The sequence below is a fragment of the Pezoporus occidentalis genome, unplaced genomic scaffold, assembly GCF_034315485.1.
Source record: "Pezoporus occidentalis ecotype Australia unplaced genomic scaffold, CSIRO_AGI_Poc_V1 ctg162, whole genome shotgun sequence".
In the NCBI taxonomy this organism is placed as follows: Eukaryota; Metazoa; Chordata; class Aves; order Psittaciformes; family Psittacidae; genus Pezoporus; species Pezoporus occidentalis.
In genome coordinates, this window is record NW_026913447.1 from 1580137 (window position 1) to 1605603 (window position 25467).

The window sequence follows — 25467 nt, forward strand, 5'->3', positions numbered from 1 at the left end:
AAACTAAGAAAGAAAGAAAAAAATCCCAAACTAGAAAATACATTTCAATCTTCACCTCATGCATGTTCTCAGGCACCATCATCTCCCCATGTTTAAATTCTATCATAAATGGATTTCTGAGTCATGGTGAGGCAATACCCCATAATTACTGGCAATAATTATAAATTACAATGTATGATTTCCTACCCCCTTTAAACATCTCGTCTGCCTATACAAGCCATCAAACACCCAGACCTGCCACAAATGAGATCCAGTATATTGATCATAATTTCAAGTCAAGCTGGTTCCTAATGATCTAGCAGCTAGCACTTTGTTGTGAGGACTAGAGTTCTGTGTTCCAGAATCTGATTTGATTTTATTTATAATATTAGCATAAAATTCACACTTCACCTTATTTGGAATTGTAAGTAGAAAGTACTAAATTGTGTTAGAAATAAAACTGTTCATATATATAAAAAAAAATACATATCCATGTTTACAACTTGATTGAAAGTGTATCTTCAAATAAAAAAAAAAAAATAGTGGCACAGTACTCTAGCCAAAACATTAAAGGAAAAGATAATCCTAAGCCCTTTAAGTACATTGCATTGTATCTCAACAATAAATTACTATATACCTGTTCTGGCCAGGAGCTGTAACAGTATAAAGAGATGTCTTATCGGGGCACAAAAAACAGCCAAGCTAATCCTTTGAAGGCTTAGGTGTGTGTAACTGGGATATATAAAGGGTAAACTTTGTCATCTTTCCACCAAAAATTACGCATCACTAAATCCTTTCTTAGCTTTTTAAATTACCAACATTTTAAGGATTGAGCAAGGAAATACGTCAACATTTTCCATCTAAGCAAATAGCCCCACTTTCTTTAATCCTCTTTTCTCTCTCAGAGCACTTTATTTTCTTATTGCTCATGAATGGACTCTAAATTAAAATGCCTGTGCTTCATCTATACTATTATTCTGATTTGTTTTACAGCTTCACACTTAAGATTCTAGCCAAAATGGTGACTTTAAAAAAAAAAAAAAATTTAACCAGAACCTCTTCATTTTTTTGCACATTACAGTTTACAAGTCATTGCTTCCATTCTCTAGTAAAGTGGCATTGTTCTTCTATAAAAGTATGTCCAATTCAGAAAATCTGCTTTAATGAAAATTGCTCCAATAATGGTTGTGTAATCTCCATCCAGAACCTAACTAATGGTTTAATCTTACTGCTTTAACATACTTGCTAACTTGAAGTTGTTGAAGTATTTCCTAGCTTTAGAGCATGCATGTGTTTCATACCACATAACGGAAGCATTTGTCATACACCAGAATGCTGTGGTAAATCCAGATTCAGTAAGCCGTTTGCTAGCAAATTTCTGTTACTCTTAGGTAAATAATGTGTCAGTGAGGAATGTGCCCAATGGTTATTTACTGTGATATACATGCCTTTTTGGGCTTTGAATTTTATCCTGCTCAAAAATGACAGTACTTCACAAAATATCATATGACATTTTAGGGCCTTAAACTTCACTTCTTTGATCATAGAGTTAAGATTTACACACATTTTTTATATATAAATATATCGTGTTTTTTAGTTGCTGTAAATCAGCAGATTGTTAGAGCTGCTGACACAACTTGCTAGACTTCATAATACTAGGGCAAAATCATTTCCCTTAAATGCATACATTCTCTTTCTTTTGTGATGATATACTATATATTTAGTTTAGGAGTTTTACTCAAAGAGCCAAGGTCTGATGTCAAACTCATTATAATATGAAACCTTTCTGGAAAAATAATGAGTTTTACAGACCAGATAAAATGTAGAAGAATTTTAGGCCTTGTAGTATTTCTGAAAAATGAAATAAATATGAAAAGAAATGGAATCTGAACTGAATCAAGCAGAAAAAAATCCTCACTGCAGTGAGGCAATATAAGAACACAGAAGAGAGGTAACAGAAAAAAAATGTAAAGGACAATGAGCAGGTCTTGCACAGGAGAAAACAAAAGCTGACTGAATTTAAATACACAAACTTACATAAACAGTGGTAATGAAAAATTATAGCAGTAAAAGTTGAGCAAAGAGGAGGAAATAAGGAACATACCAGAAAGTAGAGGCCAGAGAAATACTAAGATTCAGCTAGGGTGTGAAACAGAACTTCTTACAGAAGTACAGGCTTTTTAAAAATATTTTTATTTTTAGGAGTTTTGCCCTTTCACAGAACAGGATTTGAACTCCTACTACATTTTTGACCCAAACACTTTTCCAAAGAATTGCAATTAGCACATTAAGAGTGTAAACAGAATGTACATGGCATACATACTGCAACTACAAAATTAGGATAAATAAGGTTTCCAACAGGACTATTACAACATAGTATCAAGTTCTCCATACATACAAGGACAATGCATGCAAAATAAGAAATTATATAATTTAAAATTTTGTCCTGTCTCAACTCTCCTTCTTATGCTTCAATATTAATCCGATCTTAGAAACTGAGGCAGGTCTTTCAAGTACATGAAACTAGTGCAGCAACAGTATGCAACATGATGCCAGAAGACAGGTCAGCATAACACTGTGATAAAAAGGTAATTATGACTTTCTCATCAGGATAGCAGGGAACAGCGATGCCTTGTGATAGGATTAATAGGTTATAAAGCTTAACAAAAATGAATGTTAAAATTATTGAAAAATTACACCTCTGTAGCAGCTGCTGTTCTATATGCAGACACGTCACATGCAGGATGGAAATCTCTACTTCTAATCTTACAAAAAGATTGGGAATAGTAGCTCAAAAATACAGAAGAGATGGGGACAACAGAAACATTATCTAAATATAAAGAACTGTCATAAAGAAAGCAATGTTACTTCCTGATTTTCACAGAAAAACTGAGCCAGAGATATCTATAAAACACTGCTATACTCATTCTCTCTGAACAAACAAGCTGATGGATGATAAATTCAAAAGACAAATAGAATAGAATATTTCAGTTGGAAGTGACCTACAAAATGTTTGAATAAGTTGTATTTACATAATTATTCAAATTTGAAAAGTATGTCATGAAGGAAGAGAAATATTATTATATATTATATTATTATATTATATTATTATTGAGCTGTGTTTGGTATTGCAAGCTAAGTAACAGTATGGTGAGAGGTAAAACAAGAGAAAGGGCAGAATGAGCTTTACTGTCAGATCGTCAGTGAGAAGAAAAAAAAAAAAGAGAAGCAGTAATGTGCCAGATCACCTCTATACTGACACTTGAAGACACTCTACCTGAGTATATATCTTGACTAATGTTACCTGAAACTCAGTGAGGTTTTCAGAAGAGACAGGAAGAAATAGGTGCATTCTTGACGTTGTTAATGATTCAGTCTGACAAATGCCGCTACTGTGCTGCTGAAAAGGAACTTGTCATTGGTACCATTTCTTTGGAAGCATTCATTCTGCATAAAAAGCTAAGTATACTGACAGCAAATCCTCAGGCGAGCAAGCAGCTTTTCAAACCCAAGCACAGAAAAAGATGTTCCAGACTTCAAATGTAAATTGTGTAAGATAAATTAGAACTTAGAGGTTCAGAGTAAGCTACAATATACATAGGAACACAGCCATAATTATGCAAATTTGAGGATACATGATCAGTGGTTTCCCAAGAAACAGAATGTGCATAGGAAACTCGGTAGGAAAGAAAGATTAGGGCAGCAGATGAAAATCAGAAGACAGGCACATCATCAAATGTAAACACCTGAGGAATATGAAGAGAGAAATAAATGGACATATATGAGTAAGAATTAATTCTGATTGCAGGACAGACTAAGAATCCATGGCAAGAAAAGAGTTTGAAATAGGAATAAGTGGTAGGATAGCTGGAGAAAATCAGAAGCAGAGAACCAAACTAATTTAGTCTTACTACTGGCTTGACCACAGAGTGGTCTATGTTATTGAATGACTTGAAGTGATTCAACAGTAACAGTAAGGCAGTCATTGCTCTACAACACAAGCTCATAACAGTTATTATTTCTGTCAGTTCTTTAAAAATGTTTATTTGTGCCACAACTTACAGCATGAACAGCTGAATGGCTGCTTTGCATCTTTCATTAGTGCCTGTATTCAGTCATTCTATATTAAACATTTTCACAGAATTCCATTAATTTTAAGGTCAACCCTTTATTCCATCATTTCAATATTCTAGTCAGGTTGGATGTATAAAAAAGGAGGAAGTTTCTGAATAAGACAAAGATATTGTTAAACAAAATTGTATTTCAGTAGCCATTAAACACAAACACAACACTATCCCTATCATCATCATCAACTCTTACATCCAATTAAAAAAACATCTATTGAATCAGCCCGAGAACAAATTCATACTGGCATAAGATGAGAGAAATGTGCAACTTGAAAGCTAAATCACTGTTATAAAAAAGAAAGTCTACACATATCTTTCTCCTCATAAAATTAAATTATATATACAAGCATTATTGTGCCATGATTTATTATTAATTTATTATTAAAAGTAGCAATTGGGCTTGTTAGCCCATGGTCTCTCCTTTAACTATATCAACATCCTTTTCTTTTTTCCCCAACTAATTACAGCATCAGTTTTACCCTAATTAGTTAACAACTGTCAATTAAAGAAGAACTGTGAAAGCCTGGTATTCTACCAAAAACATTTCCAACATACAATATACTTGACCAATGTTCTCTTTCAACATAATGAGAAAGAACAAGTATCCGAAGCTTTTAAGTGCTGGCATTAATTGCAAGGATGCTAGCCAAATTCCAGATCACCTAGTTACATTATGCTTACTTGCACCCCCTCTCTACACTAGTCTTCATTTTATATCTTAAAAATATAACTGAACAAAACTGTTAGTGCACAATAGCTGTTCTAGTTCTCAAATAAGAAAAAAAAACAAAGGCAGCTGCATCTCAGTAGCAGCCAAAAACCAAAAGGATTCTAATTACATTACATACGTTCCTTACAAATGCTAGACAAAAGCTACAGTGAAAGAACATAAGACAAATGGTGCACAACTAATGAAAGTTTATTGAACAATAAAGACATAATACTAACGGATGAGGTCTTGTGAGTATTTCAAATACTACTCAAAATGTATCAGGCCATTGTATATAAAGTAATGCATTCATAAAATGATAAACTCACGTTTTGTAACTGTCTGGAAAACTCTGGTCTTGGTTTGTATCTCACAGAAACACTATGCCAGAGACTGAATTCAACTATCCATGACAAAAATGAATCATCTGAATTTTACTTACTACTTAGCTGCCCTTTAAAAGAAGAGTAAAAGAATAAAAGTGGAGAAAGCTTTCATAAATCCATACCAAGCACATGACCATTCTGTGAAGAAAAGGATGACTACAAGAAAAACGTTAACATAATTTAAATTCTAACTATATTATGACACATGTGTGTGGATGTGGGCGATTACTGTGATTGACTGGAAACATCCTTTGCCAGTATGTTTTACATACAATTTCCTAAGGCAGAGAAATAGTGAATCAAAATTTCAAGGCTCTGTTCAAGCAACTGAACTAAGGCAATTTTTGTTGCCTTGATCCCCTTTGCTCCATCCCTAATGGAACCCTCTTAAAGGGGTTAGCTAGCTATCTGTACCAGTCACATTTCTTGTCTCAATTCCACTCTCTAATCTTCAACGTTTTTTCACCCCTTGCCTACACTCTTTCCCAGCTACTTCTAACTACTACAGATACAGTATGCCAGAATACTCACTTTTCTGATGGAAGAAAACATACCACACAGGTATTAAAGAGAGATTGATAATAAAACCAAACAAAAATTATTAAGAAAAATAAGTCGCTCAAAAAATGGGTAATCAATTCAGTAGCATCACAGTGACTCTTCAAAATAAAAATGCCCTTAATTTTCTATTCCTTTGTTTTGCAAACTTGCTTAAAGCTGTATCTACCTCCCCGTAATTTACCGTGTCCTTAAGACATGTATGTACTCAGTATTCAGAGAAGTTCTAGTAAACTTTCTACTTCCTTTATTTAGCGTATGTGAATTTTCATTCTGTCAGGCAGTTTGGTGCTTTATTTCCATCACTCGCACTCAGCTTTTACTGTTTTGAAGCTTTCTGGATAAAACATTCCTTTGCTCTGGAAATGGATAACCTTAAAGGCATAGAATCTCTTCAAGAACTTTCAATGAAAGACAGTAACTATATACACTTGAAAAAAAAAAAAGGCAGGGGAGGGCTGCTTCAGTAAGTCTTTAAAATTCTTACAAATGTAATCAAACAGCATCAATATTTCAGACATTATTCAGTATTATATGCCACTACTCACTATGGCAGATAGCGACTCCCGACAAATTATACTGGAGACACTGAACTCTTATTTGAAGCTGAAAAATTCTTCAGAACTTGGCTTAAATGTGGAATTGCAATAACTGAACTAAATGGAACCATATTGTCTTAGATACAGCAAGCAAGTTACGGTTCTGTGCAATAGGTTAAATTATGTTCTTCCTGTTGCCAGCATGGAAAATAATCCAAACATCAGCTGTAACACTATGCTTGTTCCTCATACTGGAAGCATTTTGCTCTGTTTCTTCTTCACAGCATCAGAACTTCTTCGCAGTTCTCTTGCCTTAATCTTATCCAGTAATTTAGTGAGGTTTATTCAAGTTAAACCTTCCTACTAATAATCCACTTGGCAAACAGCACACCCACTTAAGAGTATTTTCCTGCGCACAGCATACCTGTAGTTTTCCAGACTGCATCACACATTCTCATCAGTGTTTTAACATAAGAGATACTTGTTTAAAATACAAATAGGCTACTTAAGCAGTAATTGCCGTTCTTGTATATATATTGTATGTACCCACATTAGCGTTACCATTGTTTGTACTACAACTACTTAAAGTGTAGGAATTTTTCTTTTTTTTTTTACAGCACATTCACATCTTGGCATTCTTCATGTAGACAATAAAAAGAGCAGAATATGCAATAGGAACTACAGTTTCCCTCCAGAGACACAAACCCCTAGCCCCAAAACAGGGAAGAGGAGAGAATATTAAGATGAGCAGTAAATGTACATATAAAATACATCTATTACACACTTACTGGAAGCAAGATATCACTTAAAACATCAGCTCAATCTGCAAGTCTGTTGCCTAATGCTCTTGCTTAAAAATGAATCATAGAATGGTTAGGGTTTGGAAGGACCTTAAGGTCATCAAGTTCCAACCCCTCTGCCATGGGCAGAGAAGCCTCACACTAGACCATGTCACCCAGTGTCCAGCCTGGCCTTGAACACTGCCAGGGATGAAGCATCAGAACTACCAGAGTGCTGAAAGCAGTGAGCAGAAAACACAGCTTCAAAATACACAAAACAATGGAATTCTTCATGTAATGAAGGGTAATGTAGTTTATTCATACAATGGCTGGTTAAGATAAGGAACTCCTTACCACAGACCACTGTCTATATTAAAACATTTACACAAATTCAAAAGCGTATGCACATGTTCATGGAATAAAACATTAAGTGCTCTAGATCATGTGGATGCAGGAAGTCCTTCAGCACAATCAGTGGTGGCTGGGAGAATGTTCTGCAGGGTGTCTCAGTATCACAAAATCGTGATGGTACGTTAATAGATCTTAATATATGATTCCCCAGAATTTGTTATTGATCATTGCCAGAGACAGGAGACTAGGCTGGACAAACACATGCTCTGAACCAATCTATGGGGTGATCAGGTATTGGAACAGGCTTCCCATGGAAGTGGTGGAATCACCAGCTCTGGAAGTGTTCAAAACCTGTGTAGATGAGGCTCTCAGTGACATGGATTAGTGGTGGACTTGACAGTCCTGGGTAGAGGTTGGAGCTGATGATCTTGAAGGTCTTCTCCAACCTAGTTGATTTTATAATTCTGTAATACAGCCCTTGTCTTGTGGCAACACACAAAACCAAGCAGGAGTCAGGGCAGGGTTCCAGAATCATGGTGTTCTAAATGTCAGTATGGGGAATGGAACTGAGAGATGTAGCTAACAAAGAACTGTGAAAACGAGTGGTGAGCACAAACCTCAAGATCATGGTTTTCTGTTTAGGGCTTGATCCTCTTCTGTCCTCAATAGAGACATGACGATCCAGAGGTGATGGGAGGAGAGTACCTGTGCAGGATGAATACCATTGAAATTAAATTTCAAAGAAGATGTGATCTGTTGATCATGTCAGAGGGAATAAACAACATTAAGTAAAAGGAAAAATTAAAATACAGAGGGAAAGGTGGAAAAGAAGCCCTGTAAGAAGTGGAAGCTATTTACTGCCTTTGTATCTCCCTAGGAAAAAGACAAGCAAAGAACAAAGAACGTAACATTACCCCAAAATGATACTTGAGCATGTTTGTAAGTGATCTTCCTCATGCAGTAACAAATTCTGGTACAAAAAAGAAACTCCTGAACCCACACATTCTTTCATTACTCTGTAGCAGTTTAGTGCTACTACTATCTGTACGGCTTCTATCTAAGTGCCATTTAAGAATTCATTCAAATTCATTTGACTTTTCTTAATCTTGGTTGTATTAAGATGAAATAATTCCTCGGTTTAGTATCTTGAACATTTAGATGTACTTTGATTGTCCTTTTGTAATAAAACCTAGAATTCTTTTCTAGTTTTTTATGCATACCAATATCATGTCCACATTATTCAAAACTAATATCCACAAAAGCTGTAGGCTTGATTATACCACAAGCTCTTTTTTTTTGTTCTTATATATGCAGTTTCTTTCAAGAGGGCAAAAAGAATGAAATGTAACAGATAATCCCTTGGTACTTCTGTGCTCAACAGATTGCTGTTTGATGTCTTTTATTTGACCATTATAAATACGACCTATAAATTCTATTTTCTTCCAAAGCAAGTCCACAGGAGCATATATAAAATTTGAAATAAACACAGAGTTTTAGGTGAAAAATTCAGATGCATTCCACAGGCCACTATTAGAGTCTAAAAGCACACTGTCCTCTGGAAAATCAGTCTGGAATTTCCAGAACATTCCCAATGGCAGTCCTAGCAGAAAAATAACAAATTAACAGAGCACAGAATAAATAACCTTATTATTTAAAAATATCAGTGTTTTCAGCAAGGGTTGAACTAGTGAAACAGTTACCTCACTAGTTGTCTGCAAGTATTTTCCTTTAAGCAATCTCTGAACTCAGCTTTCACAGTGCAGAACACAGATGTCCTTCCAAGTTCTTAAACTCAGGGAAAGAATGAGTTAAAAATTGATTACTACATTATCCCACCACTACTCAGAATTCTGTTAAGAAAGCTACATTAATTTGTAAAGAGCTAAGTGAGACCTAGTTGGAATAGCAGACAACTACTAAATTTGAGAGGAATTCCACATCTTTCTCACAACTGTAGCTTAAACAAGATTTTATTCCATCTTAGAAGATGGAAGAACCAATGTTATTTATAAACAAAATCACTTATTTAGAATTCCACTGAATATGACAATGAACTTAAAGGAATACATTCCATAAAAAAATCTAAAGATACAGGAAGTACCAGGTTTTCAAAGTCAGAAGTGATATGGAAAGAAGTTCTAAACTCAATATAAACCAGTTCTTGTTTGCATTTTTTAAATCAACATACATTCATGTTAATGACTACTTACACCAACATGTAACTATACATAAATATGCTGATTTCTGGAGCTGAGGAAAGAATTTCATGATGAAGGTACAACAGATTTGTTCTTTGCCCTACGACATACCAGAAACACACTCTGATGATAGATACTCCCACTACAAATATTATATTGAAAAAAACAAAACAAAACCAAGGGGTGTTTTCTTCCCCTAAAGTGTGCGTATTTTTGTGACTTAACATAAAATTTTAAATATTTAAAAGGATTTTTGAACATCTGCCCTGAAAGTACTTTCACCCTAAGTTTCCTGTTACTCGATTTATTCATATGCTACTAATTCTACAATGACCTCTCAAGATATAAATGACTTGCCAGTTATACATTAACTCTTGCAAAACCCAGTAACTTATCTGCATGTGAAGCACACACTCTGTAAAAGCACAGAGATTTAATCTGAAGACTTCTAAAGCAACAGAATCTGTGATATTCCAAGTTGTTATGCCAACTGTTAATCACTGTCACTTTTGGAAATTACTATTAGCTTGCTTTCTGCCTGTCATTAACCACTAGATGCTCATGCTCCCGTCTTTTCTAGATTAAATAATCCTTTAGGATTTTGTTGCACTGAAAGGCACTTGAAAACTTAACTCCATCAACTGCAGATCTGCCTCCAGAGACAGAAACTGGGCAATTTAGATTCCCATGGTATCCATTGCATTTTTCAGATGTAGTCCTCTTCCCTACAGTCTACATTTTTCTAACACGCTCCTCAAACCGGACGCACCCAAACTATACCCAATTACTTCAGCACGATTCTAAAGCAAAGATAACAGCGCAGACAAAAAGCAAAGCACAGGGCCAGCGAGGCTCATTTCAAACCAAGCTCAGACCCCCAAACTGTCTTACCGTAGAGCCACAGGAGCAGCTGTATTGGCGCACAGACGCTTCAGACTTCTTACACAAACACTGCTGTTGAAAAACACCCCCGTAAACGTGTAGCACGCATTCAAACTGGCACAGCTTTCTTCAGCAGTTCTTGCTCTCCCTCCCCCTTTCATACGGTGCCAACAGAGTAATTTGTGCCATTATCTGAATCGATTTGAAGAAAATTACCCTGAATTAGTTTTTTTCTCGTTTCCCTTCTTGCCAGGCTTTCAGCCCGGGACTCCTCCGCTGAACACCATCTGCGCTAGCACCAGAGCGGTTTCAGCGGGGAGCAGCGCAAGGTCGAGGTGGAATGGGGAAGTTTTAGACACATTAAACAAGCAGCGAACCGCAACCAGGAGAAGGCGCTGGGGCAGGCGGGAAGGGCGGCTGAGGCGGACTCCGCGCCGCGCTGACAGACCTCGCAGCAAGCGGCGCGGGACAGCGAAGAGAGCGCCGAGGGGCAAGGGCCGCCGACCGGCTGTGTCCAGCGGGACGCTGCCACCAGCGTCCTCCGCAGGTCAGGGGCAGCCTAAGGGCAGCCCCGCGCTCGCCCGCTCGGCTCCAGGCAGACCCTCCTCAGGTACGGCTCGGCTGCTGCTTCTGCCCTGCCCTACCCTCTCCTGTCTGCCCGCCGGCTGCCGCGCCGGCAGCATGCACACCCCACCGCTCACACCGAGCCCACCCTCCCCCCCATCGTCCTCGTCTGCCCGCCCAATGCACACCTGTCGCCCCGCCCCGCCCACCTGCAGCGCATGCGCAGAGCGCAGCGCGCTCCTCCTGCGGGTGAGCGGCGCCAGCGGGCGGGTGCCGTTACCCGCCCCCCCCACTCCACCCCGCCACCGCGCACGCGAAGCGTCCGGTCGTCGTGGTAACGGGACGCGGTGCCGGTTGTCTGTGGGGCCGCCGCCGCCGCGGGACATGTCTGAGATCTTGTGCGAGTGGCTGAACGAAGAGGTGCAGCTCTCCCGCAGCCTGGGTGAGTGCGGGACCCGCTGCGGTGGGAGCGCGCAGGGGCTCGGGTATATAGCAGGCTTGCCCGTCAGCGCGGGGGGCTGCTTGCCGCAGGGTCAGGGTCGAGGGGGTCCCGCGGCCCAACTCCACGAGCCCTCCCGCTTCCCCGCGTCTAGATACCCCCTCAGGTACATTTTTGACCTTCATGCGTAAGACGGTGACTTTCGAGATGAAGGTAAGTTTCCTTAAGGCGCGAATGCTCCCAGGGAGTATGAGGAGCTCATGCTTCATCTGCTAATAAGGACTCCAGAGAATAAGAGTATTTTAGTATGTTTGCAAAGCAGTTTGCAGAGCCTTGCTTTACATGGCAGGTGTTGTGCTGGCTTTGAAGAAGCATTTCCTGCAAGGAGGGAGCAACTTTCTGTGGAAGAGAAGCGCTTTTGTTTTCATTTGCATTTTTTATTTTTGATTGTGTAAAGCTTATGTTGCAAAATAACTACACTGAAAGCAGATTTATTGGTGGCTTGAAAACTAGTTACTGCTAGATCAACTTCCTAAAATTCCTCTGAATTATTTAATAAAGTTTGGACAACTTTTTAATGAAAATAATAATCTATTGTATTATAATCATTGTATGAAAATTTTTGTTTCTTTTTACTAACAACAAAACCCCCAAACTTAGTTCCAGGATCAATATCGGAAGAGTTTTCTAATGGCTACCTCCTAGGAGAACTTCTACATAAATATGATCTTCAGGATGACTTTGATCAATTTTCACAGAGCAGGTCAGTACATATGGATAACATGTCTGTACAGAAATTAGGCCAAATATTTAGTTTTCAGGTAGGATTGGCTAATGCACAGTGGGAAATACATCTAGAACTTACCAAGATTTGGTACATTTATGAGTAAGTGAAAAGCTACTTGTATTTGACATATGGATTAGCTTCGTATTTCCAGAGAGACTGGTAATTCTTCAAGAAAATTATGCATTTTGATTGAAACAATGATAATAGCAGGTTGGACCAAAAAGTTCTACAGGTTGTGCAGAGAACTGATTCAGAGCAGCCCTGCAGAGAAGGACTTGGGGGTGTTGGTTGATGAGAAAATGAACATGAGCCGGCAGTGTGGGCTTGCAGCCCAGAAAGCCAACCGTATCCTGGGCTGCATCAAAAGGAGAGTGACTAGCAGGTCCGAGGAGGTGATCCTGCCCCTCTACTCTGCTCTTCCGAGACCCCACTTGGAGCACTGTGTGCAGTTCTGGTGTCCTTAACATAAAAAAGGACATGCAACTGTTGGAACAAGTCCAGAGGAGGGCCATGAGGATGATCAGGGACTGGAGCACCTCCTGTATGAAGACAGGCTGGGAAAGTTGGGGCTGTTCAGCCTGGAGAAGAGAAGGCTGCGTGGAGACCTCATAGCAGCCTTCCAGTATCTGAAGGGGGCCTATAGGGATGCTGGGGAGGGACTCTTCACTAGGAACTGTAGTGATAGGACAAGGGGTAATGGATTTCACCTGAAACATGAGAAGTTCAGGTTAGATATAAGGAAGAAGTTCTTTACTGTGATGGTGGTGAGGCACTGGAATGGGTTGCCCAAGGAGGTTGTGAATGCTCCATCCCTGGCAGTGTTCAAGGCCAGGCTGGATAGAGCCTTGGGTGACATGGTCAAGTGTGAGGTGTCTCTGCCCATGGTAGGGGAGCTGGAAGTAGATGATCTTAATCCTAACCATTCTAAGGTGCTATGAATCAAGGATGTCTCTACGACTGGAGATAGCAACACTGTCCTCAGGAGCTGTGTAGAGCTAGGAGTCCAGAGGTACGGTGTAGTGTTGATGGTTACATCTTCACTAAAATGATATTGGTGGAGATGTGTTGTGAGGCTGAGACAGTGTATGCATGCTCAATAAAGGTGATGATGTACGATGGGACAGGGTTCCCAGTACCAACTGGAGCAAATGCTGAGAATGTCAGAGGCCTCAACTCAGATTGCTGTCCAAAGGAGGCATTTCTCCATGATTCAGGCTGTAGGAAATGCCCAGAGTCTTTACCAAGCTTTGGGCAGGGTGTGGTGGCAGCTTTTTCTTCAGAGGTGTGTGCTCGCAGAGGATATGTGTCACAAAGTCAAGCTGCTACAGAAGGAGGTCAGTAGACTGTTCAGCATCAGATGATGAAAAGGATATTGACTGGGTCTTCTCGTGAGACACTACAGATACCAGAACCTGAGCACACAGCTATGCTGAGAGAGGGGCAGGCAGAATCTGTGCTTGTTGGGTTGGGAAAAGATTACTGGCAGCTTGTGACTTCTGGCAAGAGTAGGCATGTTCCGGCTCAAATGATCTGCAGCTGCAGAACAGGGTTACTGTCTTGGTGGCAGATGAGAGGCTGATAGCAATAAAGAATCTCAGCTGGCTCAGTCTGGATCACCCCAGGGCACCAGGAGGATAAGGTGAGGGATAGTAGCTGGATACTTTCTCTTGCAGGAGGTGGAGGTACCTTGTCTGCTGACCTAGGGAGGTCTGCTAGGCAGGGAGGTTTGCTGCTTGCTGGGGGGGTGGGTCAGGGACTGCAGAGGCTTGTCTAGCCCTTATACTGTTACCGTTGCTGCTCTCTTATGTGGGCAGCAAGGATACTGCCAGACAGACCTGGACCATATCAAGAGTGACTCTAGACGCAAAAGTCAAAGGTATGGGGGGCCCAGGTGTTTTTTCCCTTAATTCTGCTGGTGAGGTGGAAAAGCTTGATAAGGACAGATTCTACAGGGTGTGCAGCTGCTGTCAACATCAGGGATTTGGTTTTTGTAGTCATGGGATTCTCTCTGAAGGTGGAGGACTGCTAGGAAGAGATGGATCCATCGGACCAGGTTGGGCGCATCTTTGCCAACAGGCTGATGCTGATGAGCCATAAACTAGGAACTGGGGGCTGGGAAGAGATGGTTATCCTCAAACAGGTAAGGAAGTGGTGGTCTAGACTGGCAAGCAAGAGGAGGAGGGTGATGTAAATAAGAAGAAAAAACCAGTGCCCAAGTCTGCCCACCCCAAATGTATGCATTCAATTAAGGAAGTCCTGAGAAGATGGCATTATGGGAGAAGCATTCACACTTTTTCTGGTATGTGCTGGAAAAGAAACACTGCCAAGCGGAAGCAATCCAGGAGGTCTCAAGTGCAGTGAGGATAACTTCCTGAGAAATGTGATTGAGCTGCTGAAGAGGGGAGATGATCTGCTAAACCTGGTATATATTATCTGCAGTGACCATGACTTGGTGAAGTTCATGATCTGGAGAGGAAGGGGCAAGCTGAAGGGAGGCTAGAGAAAACATGCTGAATGGTACACAGGACCCAGTGGAAAAAAGCCCATCAGTGCTTACATTGAGGAAAATACTCCCATATTTTATAGCATTCTTCATAGGGGTCTGAAATCTCCATTGATTCACCTCAGACTTTCTGTTGCGACATCATTTGTACCCATGTGAAAGAGCAGGAATGAGTAGTAGTTTGAAAGTTGTATTAAGCTCTTCAGCCCTGTAGTTACATCCCTAATTTTGAACCCAGAGAGAAAGCAAATTGCCCTGAAAAGAGGACGTGGTCTGCAAAGAGGTGCTTCTGTTCTGCACAGGAGATAATCACCAATGACCACAACTCACCACTGTTTCTCCTTGGTGCTTGTCTTAAGGCAGGTTTTATTGTGAGGGGCTGATCTCTGCCTTTTACAAGACTGTTTGCACTGGTTCCTCTTCTATCTCATTATGTGCTTTGTCCACCATACCCAGGGCATTTACTTATTCTGTAAGGGTGTCTCAGAGGATAAGAACAAGTTTCTTTAACCTCTCAATGCTGTAACTGTCTTCAGCCTTTCCTTATCCCTTGTGATGCTGCCTTCCTGCTGGTGCAAAACAGATCCAGGACCAGCCTCTGTGGCCATGGTGAATTCGCTTACATCACAGATGGCAGCATACAGCTCCATCGGTCAGTATCCCTCTCAGATTCTCAAATACTCAGTCTGCCATGGAAAAGGCTGAATTACTTAATGCCTTTTCTGTCTTGGTCTGCTTTACTGGTAAAACTGACTCAGAAATCACAAGCCTCTGAGACTAGCAGGAAAGTCTACAGCAAGAAGGATTTACCCTTGGTAGAGGAGGATTGGCTTTAAGGAACGTTTACATAACTGGAAATACACCAGTCCATGGGACCTCATGGCATATACCCACACATGCTGAGGGACCTGGCTGATGTCATTGCTAGGCCACTCTTAATAATCTTTGCAAGGTCATGGTAATTGGGGGCAACTCCTAGGATGAGATGAGTGTAGCTGCCACCCTCTCTTCAAGGAAAGCAAGAAAGGGTCATTGGGAATGTAGAAGCCAGTCAGCACCATTTCAGTCCCTAGGAACTGATGGAGCAAATAAACATGGAAAACATTTTGAAGTATATTAAACACATGCAGATGACTGGGAGTTGTCAGCGTGGTTTTAGGAAGGGAAAATCATGCCTGACAAACCTGACAGCCTTCTACAGTGAGGTGGCAGGCTTAGTGCTTGATGAGAAGATGTGGTGTTTACATTTGCTTTTGACACTGTCTTCCTTCACATCCTCATAGACAAACTGATGAAATATGGGCAAGGTAACTGGACAGTGAGATGGACTCAAAACTGGGTGAACTGCCAGACTCAAGGGGTTGTGAGCAGCAATGTGAAGTGCAGCTGATGGTCAGCAGTCACTGGTGTAGCCCAGTGTGCATTGTGAGACCAGTATCATTTATCATCTTCATTACCAGCCTGCACAATTGAGACACAGTGGACCCTCAGCAAACTGGAAGGAGCAGTCACTACACCAGATTGTTGTGCTGCCCTTTAGAGGGACCTTGATGGGCTGGAGGAAAGGGCTGACAAAAAAGACATGGACATCTTTGAGCAAGTCCAGGGAAGGGCCTTGGCAGTTATTAAGTTCTGTGAGTATCTGGCATATGAGAGGGAGGAGGACTGTGTATGTTATTCTTTACCTCAGTACTTCACAGCTTTGTAAAGATAATTTGATGTTTTCACCTTTCTTAATTATTTTCTAATATTGATCTTTTGACAACTATTTAGAATTGAGGCAATGTTTTCTCAATTCCAAAATATTTCTTCTGCATCTTAATTATTGCGGTGTGATACTCATTGTACGGTCTTGGAATCCTGCAGGAACCTTTAACTGTCTGATCTTACTTAATATCTATAAGTTTTTTTTTAAATTTAGACTGTGCTCTTAAGGAACAGCATGTTTTTCGTGGATCATTTGGTAAGCTGATGTCACTTTAATGTATTTTAGCAAAGTCTAAGGCAAAATCATACTTGTTGGGATGGTGGTGGGATAAATGTAGATTCATTTTTAGGATAGGCTACTGTAATCTAGAAGGCACTAACAAGAAAGAATGTGGGTCATTGTGACTGACTACTCAAGGTATTACAGGTTGGGCAGAGAAAAGATTCAGAGCAGCCCTGCAGAGAAGGAGTTGGGGGTATTGGTGGATGAGAAAAACTTAAAACGAGCTGGCTTCAGTGTGCATTTGCAGCCCAGAAAGCCAACTGTATCCTGGGCTGCATCAAAAGGAGCGTGACCAGCAGGTCGAAGGAGGTGATCCTGCCCCTCTACTCCGCTCTAGTGAGACCTCACCTGGAGTATTGTGTGCAGTTCTGGTGTCCTCAACATAAAAAGGACATGGAAGTGTTGGAACAAGTCCAGAGAAGGGCCACGAGGATGATCAGGGGACTGGAGCACCTCCCATATGAAGACAGGCTGAGGAAGTTGGGGCTGTTCAGCCTGGAGAAGAGAAGGCTGTGTGGAGACCTCACAGCAGCCTTCCAGTATCTGAAGGAGGCCTATAGGGATGCTGGGGAGGGACTCTTCATTAGGGACTGTAGTGACAGGACACGGGGTAATGGGTTCAGGCTTAAACAGGGGAAGTTTAGATTGGATATAAGAAGGAAATTCTTTGCTGTTAGGGTGGTGAGGCACTGGAATGGGTTGCTCAGGGAGGTTGTGAATGCTTCATCCCTGGCAGTGTTCAAGGCCAGGTTGGACAAGGCCTTGGCTGATACGATTTAGTGTAAGGTGTCCCTGCCCATGGCAGGCGGGTTGGAACTAGATGATCTTAAGGTCCTTTCTAACCCTAACGATTCTGTGATTCTATGATTCTATGTCCAGGAACAGTGCAATGTAAGCAGCTAATACAGGTACATAAAAGCAAGGGAATAATAATTGAGAAAATGATACTACTTTTATAAAGGAATACTGCTGGAAAACTTTTTCCAATTTGGTTGTCCATATTTGAAAAAAAAGAAAAAATTGTGGCTTTCCCTGAAAATTGTCTTGAAATAAGATTTTTGTATTAGGAAGCAAGGTTAAGAAATTCCATCTGATCTGATTACAGAACAAAACATTAAGAAGTGGTATCATCACAGCTTCTCAATGCATGTGAGGTGATTTATGACAATAGGGCCTTTGCTCAAATAGCAGAAAAATTTTCAATAGTTGTGAGCTGCAGTTATATATAATTGTGTAAGAAATAAGGTACGGGCTATTATGGTGAGAATAATGAGCTCCTGGGCTGTTTCCTCTGGGAATAAGGTGAGTTCTGTGTTACCGGAACATCTTAAGTTAAAAGTGGACATTTCTGTACAATTATGCTCTAGCTCAGTTGACCTCAAAAGCTTGTTGGTTCATGTGAAAAAACTGTTGTGAACTCAAGTGATAGAGCGGTGTAGAAAGCATGATGTTCTGACTAAGGTTGAAGTTACGGATTTTTGAAATGAAATTCAATGTGTTAATTGTGATACAGTGATGATTTATTGTTACTGGGTTTTGTCCTGTATAGCTGTTGATTTTGAGTGCTTCCACAGGAGAATCTGCATATCAAGAGAAACATTAACCTGCAATCCACTATTTCAGTTTTGAATGTAAAATATTCATTGAGACCATAGTCTGTTTTCCACACTAGTCCAACCCATCTTTCCTTTCTTTTTATTGGAGAAGTATGACAAAGGATTGTTCAGGTTAAAGGACTATATGGCTTTTTTTTTTTCTTTTCCTAAATTTTGGCTGCTTGGAGCTCAAGTGAATTGATACAATTTATATAGAAATTTCATTCTAACTCTGTACTCTTTTTAGATAGTATAAAATTAGCTGCAACTGGGGGTAAGCTTTTGCTGTCTGATGCACTTTGTGTGTGTATGTATCAAGATTTATGTAACCCAATGTGTTCTCTATTTTTTCCAAACGTTATGCCTGCTAGACCAATGCAGTTTTGTGTACTGCAGTATAAAACCTAAGACAAAGTGTGTATCATATTATTTTAAGGAAGTCCTCCTCTGTGTTTTCCCCTACTATCTTCATAAAAATGTCATGACCATGCTTATTGAAGCAAGGTAGAATTGAAAATAAGTTTATGCTCTTTTTTTTTTTTTTTCTGTGTTGTTTTTCTTAATCATATAGGGTTGCAATTGCAAAACTTAACAATTTTTCTCGCCTGGGGCCCACGCTTCATCTCCTTGGTGTGCAGTTTAATGAGAATGTGGCCCAAAACATCATGACAGGACAGCATGGGGCTGCAACAAAGCTATTATATGAATTGTATATTGCCTTGGAAAAAAAGAGAAAGACAAAGCTCACCAGAGTAGCCATGGAAGCAATGATACCTGCGGCAACTGTAAAGCTTAAGTCTATTGAAAGTGTTTTGTATCGAGAGGTAACTAACTGTGCCTATTTTGTATAAATATATAGGAAAAAACATAGCAGGTTTACATGTACGAACAAGCATTATGCTTGCTTCCCTCCCCACTTTTTAAATCTCCTATTCAAAATCTCATATTTATATGGAAAAGGAGCAATCCTTAGTCATATTTTTCATACAGAGACATAGGATTACACAGTTTATCTGTGACTCATGAAGATATTGATTATCTGTGGTTTGTGTTCCTTTGTTTTGGCTCATTCTGTGTTACGTATAGCAACAAAGGCTTGTAGTTGCTCACCAGCTGCCTTTTTACTCATTTGATAAGTACAGACTGCAGACTCTGCTGTGGTCTGGGTATCAACTTAAACTAATTTCCCCTTCAGGAAGCCTATTTATAATTGTGTTGAGCTTTGTACCACAGCGGTTTGGTTCCTTCTCATTTGGTTCCTTCTCTTGCATATCTTTCCATATATTTATACTACACTCCAGTCTGCAATAAACATATGCTGAATAATACAAAGAGGAAAAATCAAAGGAGAAAGACAGTATCTGAGAGGAAGTCAGTATTGATGTAATAGATTCTGTTAAGGACATTCTTGTCTTCAGCAGTAATGTTCAGCATATGCAGACCACAATTTGTTATCAGGATGAACAATCTTTAAGAAGCTATATATCATAAATTGAATTCAGCTGGGTGAAATGTCACTTTTTTTTTTCTGACACACTTCCTGAAAAATGGTCTACAAGCAGAAAGTTATCCAACAAGCCCAAGGACAGTACGAAACCGTCAAAACATCCCCTCACTTACAGAGGGTCAGCTTAAAGAACATAAAGGAACTGAGAATGGTTCCTGTCAATAGAAAGATTCAGAATGGTATTTGAATTGTAGAACAGCTGAGGTTGGAAGGGGCCTCTGGGGTCACTTAATCCACCTCCCCTGCTCTAAGAAAAGTCAATGGGAACAGTTTGCTCAGCACTTTGTTCAGTTGAGTTTTGAATATCTCGAAATGCGGAGACTTCATAGCCTGTCTGGGTAAATTATTTATTACCCTTCCAGTATTTTTTTTTCTGTATATTTAAGTTGAATTTTCCATCCGTTTCCCTAGTATAGAACAGTTCCAGTTGAAAGGGACCTACAACAATCATCTGGTCTGACTAGTCTTATCACTTCAGGACTGACTAAAATTTAAAATACGTTATTAAGGGCAAGGTCCAAATGCATCTTAAACACTGACAGGCTTGGGGCATCAATCACATCTCTAGGAAGCCTGTTGCAGTGTTTGGTCACCCTCTTGGTAGAGAAATGCTTCCTGATGTCCAGTCTAAACCTCTTCTGATGGCTCTTTGAACTGGTCCAATGTGTCCTGTCAGTGGGTACCAGAGAGGAGACACCAGCATCTCCCTCTCTGCTTTCCCTCCTCAGGAAGGTGTAGAGATCAAGGAGGTTGCCCCTTAGATTCCTTTCCTCCAAACTAGACAGAGTTTGGTATTGCTTAAGTTCAGATCTGCATATTATTTTCAATGGAGCTAGTCCTGTTTTTTCTGAAAAATAATCAACCATGTTTAGATGTTCTGTGTACATTAGCACAGGAAAACAGATTGAAATTTCTATATCAAAATTGTAATATTTAATTATTTAAATCTGTTTCATACTGCTTCTGATTTAATTGCTTGATGTTGAATTTTAGCGTTTGAAAACTTTAACACCTCGTCAGTTTGATTTGCAACTACAACAGATCGCAGAGCAGTTTGAAAAAAAATCTAAGGCAGCAGAAGATAAAATAGCTCGTAAACATATTGCAGAGCAACAGAAAATTCAGAAGCTCCAAGAGGAACGAAGAGTGCGAAACATTGAAAAGGTGACTTCTTACATAGTTCTGAAGAATTTTCTTAAGGTCATGTACAAAATGGGTTAAAGCCAGTGTGAATGCTTGGTAATTCTGTGCCACATAGTCATGGTTATACAAAAACAAAGGGAAGGAATAAGCATAGCAGTCATTAATGTGTAGCTATAAAGACAATATACTGTTATAAGGCCTTTAAAGTATTGATGCTTTAAAATCACTTAATATTATATTAAGGATTCTTGCATATTGTTACGCTTGGAAAATATTTATAGATTTTAAGACAAGGTGCAAATTTTACTACTGTATGTGTTTAAGGTGTCCTTGTAAAAGAGTTTTGTGATGTTCTTCACTAATGAAGATGAAGCTTTGATCAAAAAGCAGGAAAAAGACACAGGAAAGGGAACCTGCAGTGGGCATGGCCTCAAAACATGCAGCTCTGTGTAGCTGTTCTGATAAAATAAAAAACAGAAACTAACATCTTAAGATACAGTAACACAGCCTGTGTACAGCCTGGAGTTTAGATAGAGAAATTGGCCAGCTATCCAAGGCGTGATGAATCACAGTGAAGGTGAAGTTGACTAATTTGAGATGCATTTTATGTGGCATAAAGAAAGAGAGTCTGTGGTTATTTAGCTGTTCTATTGCCACTGCATGAACAAGAATGAAAAAAAGAAAGAGTCCCTTCATGTATCTGGAAAAGAAAATACAATCGATATCCAAAATATTAAAAATAAAACTCTAGAAGAAAATATCGTATTTGCTATAGTACATACTTATTTTTAAATATTTGTTATCTTACATATTTCTTTTGTAGCTATCTTTGATATAGTGCATATTTATTTTTCAACTATCCTAAATTCTTTGTAAAAAACCCTTTTATCCACTTTCACTGCCTGTAACTCTAGTGCACTTCTAAATAGTGTAATTTAGATGTTTCTTACTTCTTGATCATCTGACACTCATTGTTCAGTAGTAATATTACATAATGGTATTCTCAGTTTTTGTACCAGGAAACTGGTATTCTGAGTTTCTGTTCTGAATTCTGACTTGAAACAGGTGCCATAGTAGAGCTAGAATTTAGTACAAGCCCTTAAATGTCTATCAGCCACTGTGCATAAACTGGTTGGGTTTTTTTGTTACAGATGGGGTTCTATTGCATCACAGTATTTGCTTATGTATATAAGATGTACCATTTCATAATGGCAGTGTAAAAAAAAGTCTTCATCCTCAAATACTGAAAACATATACTAGCATATTGCTAAATTGTCAAATTACTCGTAATGATACTTCAAAATGCATTTTACAGCATCTACTTGGTATAAAAACAGTGGTTTATGACTACAGTGTCTGAGAATACTGTAAGACAACATTTAACTGCAGACAAAAGATAAAGAATAATTGTTTTATGGCATTTTAGTGGTCCACTTAAAAAAAAAACCACAAAACAAAACAAAAACGGAGTAAATTCAGCCATTGCTAAAGCCTGGAGCCTGATAAGCTCTACTACTTTCTTCCAGGAAGACTTTTTTCCTAAGGCTTAATTACATTTACTTCATAGATACATAGGTAATGTATTAGGGCTATAGGGTGTATTTTGTTTCAACGTCATTATCTGAACGTAAGATATTGAATATTCAGCATCATATAGAAAGAAAGAGGCAAAATGAAATAATGGCTAGGATTCAAGAAGCCATTTTACAGACTCCAAAGCCACCACGAAGCCACACCATAAAAGCTATTGAAGCAAACAAATTCTTAAGGAAGAAAAGAGAAGCAGAGGTAACTATCATCTGTATTCTTTTAATGTTAATTGTATGACCTTGCAAAGCAGATAATTCCTAGGAGCATTTAGATTTAAAAATATTGTACTTGCACTCTCTAAAAGCAGACAATACAATGTTAAAATGGTGAAGTAGATTCAACCAGTGGAAATTTGGCTAAATATTAGAATAATTCTGCATTTGTTACTTGGAAAAATTAGCTTTTATGTAAGTGAAAGTTCTTATTGAATAAATGCCATAGGTAGAAACTAATATAATTGCTGACAGCTTTTAGTTTACTGAGTAGAATATGTGAAATAAAAGGACTACTGTTACCTTCTCATTTGTGCATGACGGTTTGCACATAATGTATGAACTCTTCTGTAACACACACTATAACACTGTCTGCTCTATCAAAAATGTTAGTAACAGCTGAAATAGACAGTAGTCAAAGACCAAGTGATGATGGCAGTGCAGCGATAAAAAAAAAAAAAAAAAATCTGTATTATCTGGTGCTGGAGATTACTTAGATAGTAATCTTATAGTTCATGGATTCGGTTGTCATCAGGAATGCAAATATTACCAGTTTTTACAGCTGCACAATGGTGCATTTAGATGTAGAGTGTACAAAAGCAACATAGTTGCTTGAGTGACTATCAGGGATAAATTCAGGCTACTAAATCTAAAGCAGATCATAGCTAGAATATCTTGTTTCAAGTCCCTGAATGGTAGGAATTATATAAATTGCTGGAGTCCTATGCAAAATCAGAATTATCTTGCAAAATGAACAGCTGCAAAATCTTGGGATTTTCTGGGTAGTGGACATGGCTGTGAAAAGGGCAGGCAGGAGGGAAATTAAACGTAGGAAAGGGAAATAGTCTTGTTTTTTTCTTCATCTATCTGATGCTAAAAATATTTTCAGTGTAAACATTTCCACTGGACTAAAATGACAAAAAATAATTTGTAAATCCTTAGTCTACTAAACCTTTGTGTTTTGTGAAGAGAAAAAAAAAAACATTTTTTTTTTTGTTATTTCAGGACGCATATAAGGAGATTAGTAAGTTTGAGAAATCTATTGCCTATACACTACACAGCCAAATCACTGACAGGTAAATAATTGAATATTAGATTGTTAAGATTAATCAGGATCCTACCTCAGGTGCCTACTATCTATGTAGACATCTATTTGAGGAAAATGTGATATCTTGTTTAGTTTTAACTGTGATTTTCCACTAGCACTCTAAATACTCCAGCTCCAGCACCACCACAGTTTTTACTTTACTTTTAGTTGTAGTAGGGATGGCTCAAACTTCCTTCTCTCCTTTTTACCATGTATATAGCAACAAAGGACACAAAGCGCTTCTCTTCTCTGTTCATTCCAGTCACTGAGTCTGTAAGGTCAGTTATATTTGCAAAGAGACAAGAATGGTTGTGGATGTACGTACACAGTAATATAAACCAGAGAAAGTAGAAGTAACCTTTCTCCTTAGACTTATCTGTGTCTTGAATTATTTGTGAATAATTTAGTCATTCTGTCATCTTTAGTGACATGCATAACATACTCAGAAGAGGTGGCACTCATGCATACTGCTGTGGATACTTCTGTGTGTAAACAAAATGTGACTAATAACTGCAAAACTGCACCCAAAGCATATGAACATCTTAAAAAGTAACCCATATTTCTCTGATATTCTGTGAGCCATCATAATTTCCTGTTTCTATAGAATATGACTTCATATTAGCAAATGAACTAATTGACAGTTGGCTCAAGTCAGTGTTGGCTGGAGCCCTCCTCCAGACTTAGTGGTCATTGTGGGGCACAAGAGCAGCAAAAAGTAACCACAATGCCCACAGAGTGCTGTTGTGCATTTGTCAGACTTCCACGTAATTATACAGGGATCTGAATGAAAACACCTCTAAGAGCCATAATTCCTATAAAGTCAGTAATCTTTTTAATCTTTTCAATCAGTGATATAGAAGAATCATTGCAAACACAGAAGTTGGAAGAAACAACTCCAGAAACTACAGAACAGACAGCAACTGAGCTATTAAGTGTTTATTCAGATGATGACTATATAAGGAAAATTAAAAAACGTTTAGAGGAAGATGCATTTTCTAGAGAACAACGAGAAAAGAGGCGGCGAAAAATGTTAATGGACCAATTAATAGCACATGAAGCTGAAGAGGTGAGAAAATGTATGTTGAAGTATATAACCCATGCACAATTACTAATTTAAAGATTTGCTTACAAGCATAGAAGAATGGTATTTTTGGAGGTTAATAGATTTGTATGCAATAAAGGGAGGTGTGTATGCTTAGCTCTGGAAATAACTTCTGTGCCACTGTTTTTCCTTGAAAAATGTGGACGGTTGTCCATTCTTTCTCACCATCTTTATGTCATACTTCATCCTTATAAATCATAAAGGATCAAATGAAGGCAGTAGAGCTAAGATTATTAAAAATCAGTTCAAGACCTACCTCTTATTCCTTCCCCCACCAAGTTGACCTTCAAATTATCAAAATGTATAGTGGTTCTGAAGAAGATACTTCTTAAAAAGCAACAAAAATGTCTCATTCCTTGGTTGGAAACCTGTATTTACAAATACGAAAATTTGATCGGGACTGGATGAATTCTGAAATGTTAGTTCTATGGAATATGAAG

General features: G+C 38.9%; 2 protein-coding genes and 1 long non-coding RNA gene across 16 annotated transcripts in view; 2 read left to right on the plus strand and 1 right to left on the minus strand.

Moving 5' to 3' along the window:
• PRLR (prolactin receptor) overlaps positions 1–11136 on the minus strand; it is a 147087-nt gene extending 135951 nt beyond the window's left edge. Inside the window, exons 1-3 of one of the 4 annotated variants that reach the window (XM_062612906.1) lie at positions 10957–11136; positions 10518–10580; positions 8046–8133 (exon numbers count right to left, since the gene is read on the minus strand). The gene's annotated coding sequence lies outside the window, so the exon portion shown is untranslated. The other 3 variants (XM_062612904.1, XM_062612907.1, XM_062612905.1) reach the window with 3 other exon arrangements.
• On the plus strand, positions 7875–9282 carry LOC134160685 (uncharacterized). The gene is made up of 2 exons (XR_009963656.1): positions 7875–8129; positions 9125–9282. It is a non-coding gene; the product is annotated as an uncharacterized LOC134160685 (long non-coding RNA).
• Positions 11137–11443: 307 nt separating the features above from the next.
• SPEF2 (sperm flagellar 2) overlaps positions 11444–25467 on the plus strand; it is an 87179-nt gene continuing 73155 nt past the window's right edge. For 10 of the 11 annotated variants that reach the window (XR_009963657.1, XM_062612919.1, XM_062612924.1 and 7 more), the window contains exons 1-7: positions 11444–11514; positions 12172–12274; positions 18958–19210; positions 20887–21057; positions 22684–22824; positions 23844–23914; positions 24775–24991. Coding sequence is in view for 10 of the 11 variants with exons in the window: in XM_062612919.1 (XP_062468903.1) it covers positions 11457–11514; positions 12172–12274; positions 18958–19210; positions 20887–21057; positions 22684–22824; positions 23844–23914; positions 24775–24991 (1014 nt within the window). In the remaining variant the exon portion in view is untranslated. The remainder of the gene's footprint in view (positions 11515–12171; positions 12275–18957; positions 19211–20886; positions 21058–22683; positions 22825–23843; positions 23915–24774; positions 24992–25467) is intronic. The other variant, XM_062612923.1, reaches the window with a different exon arrangement.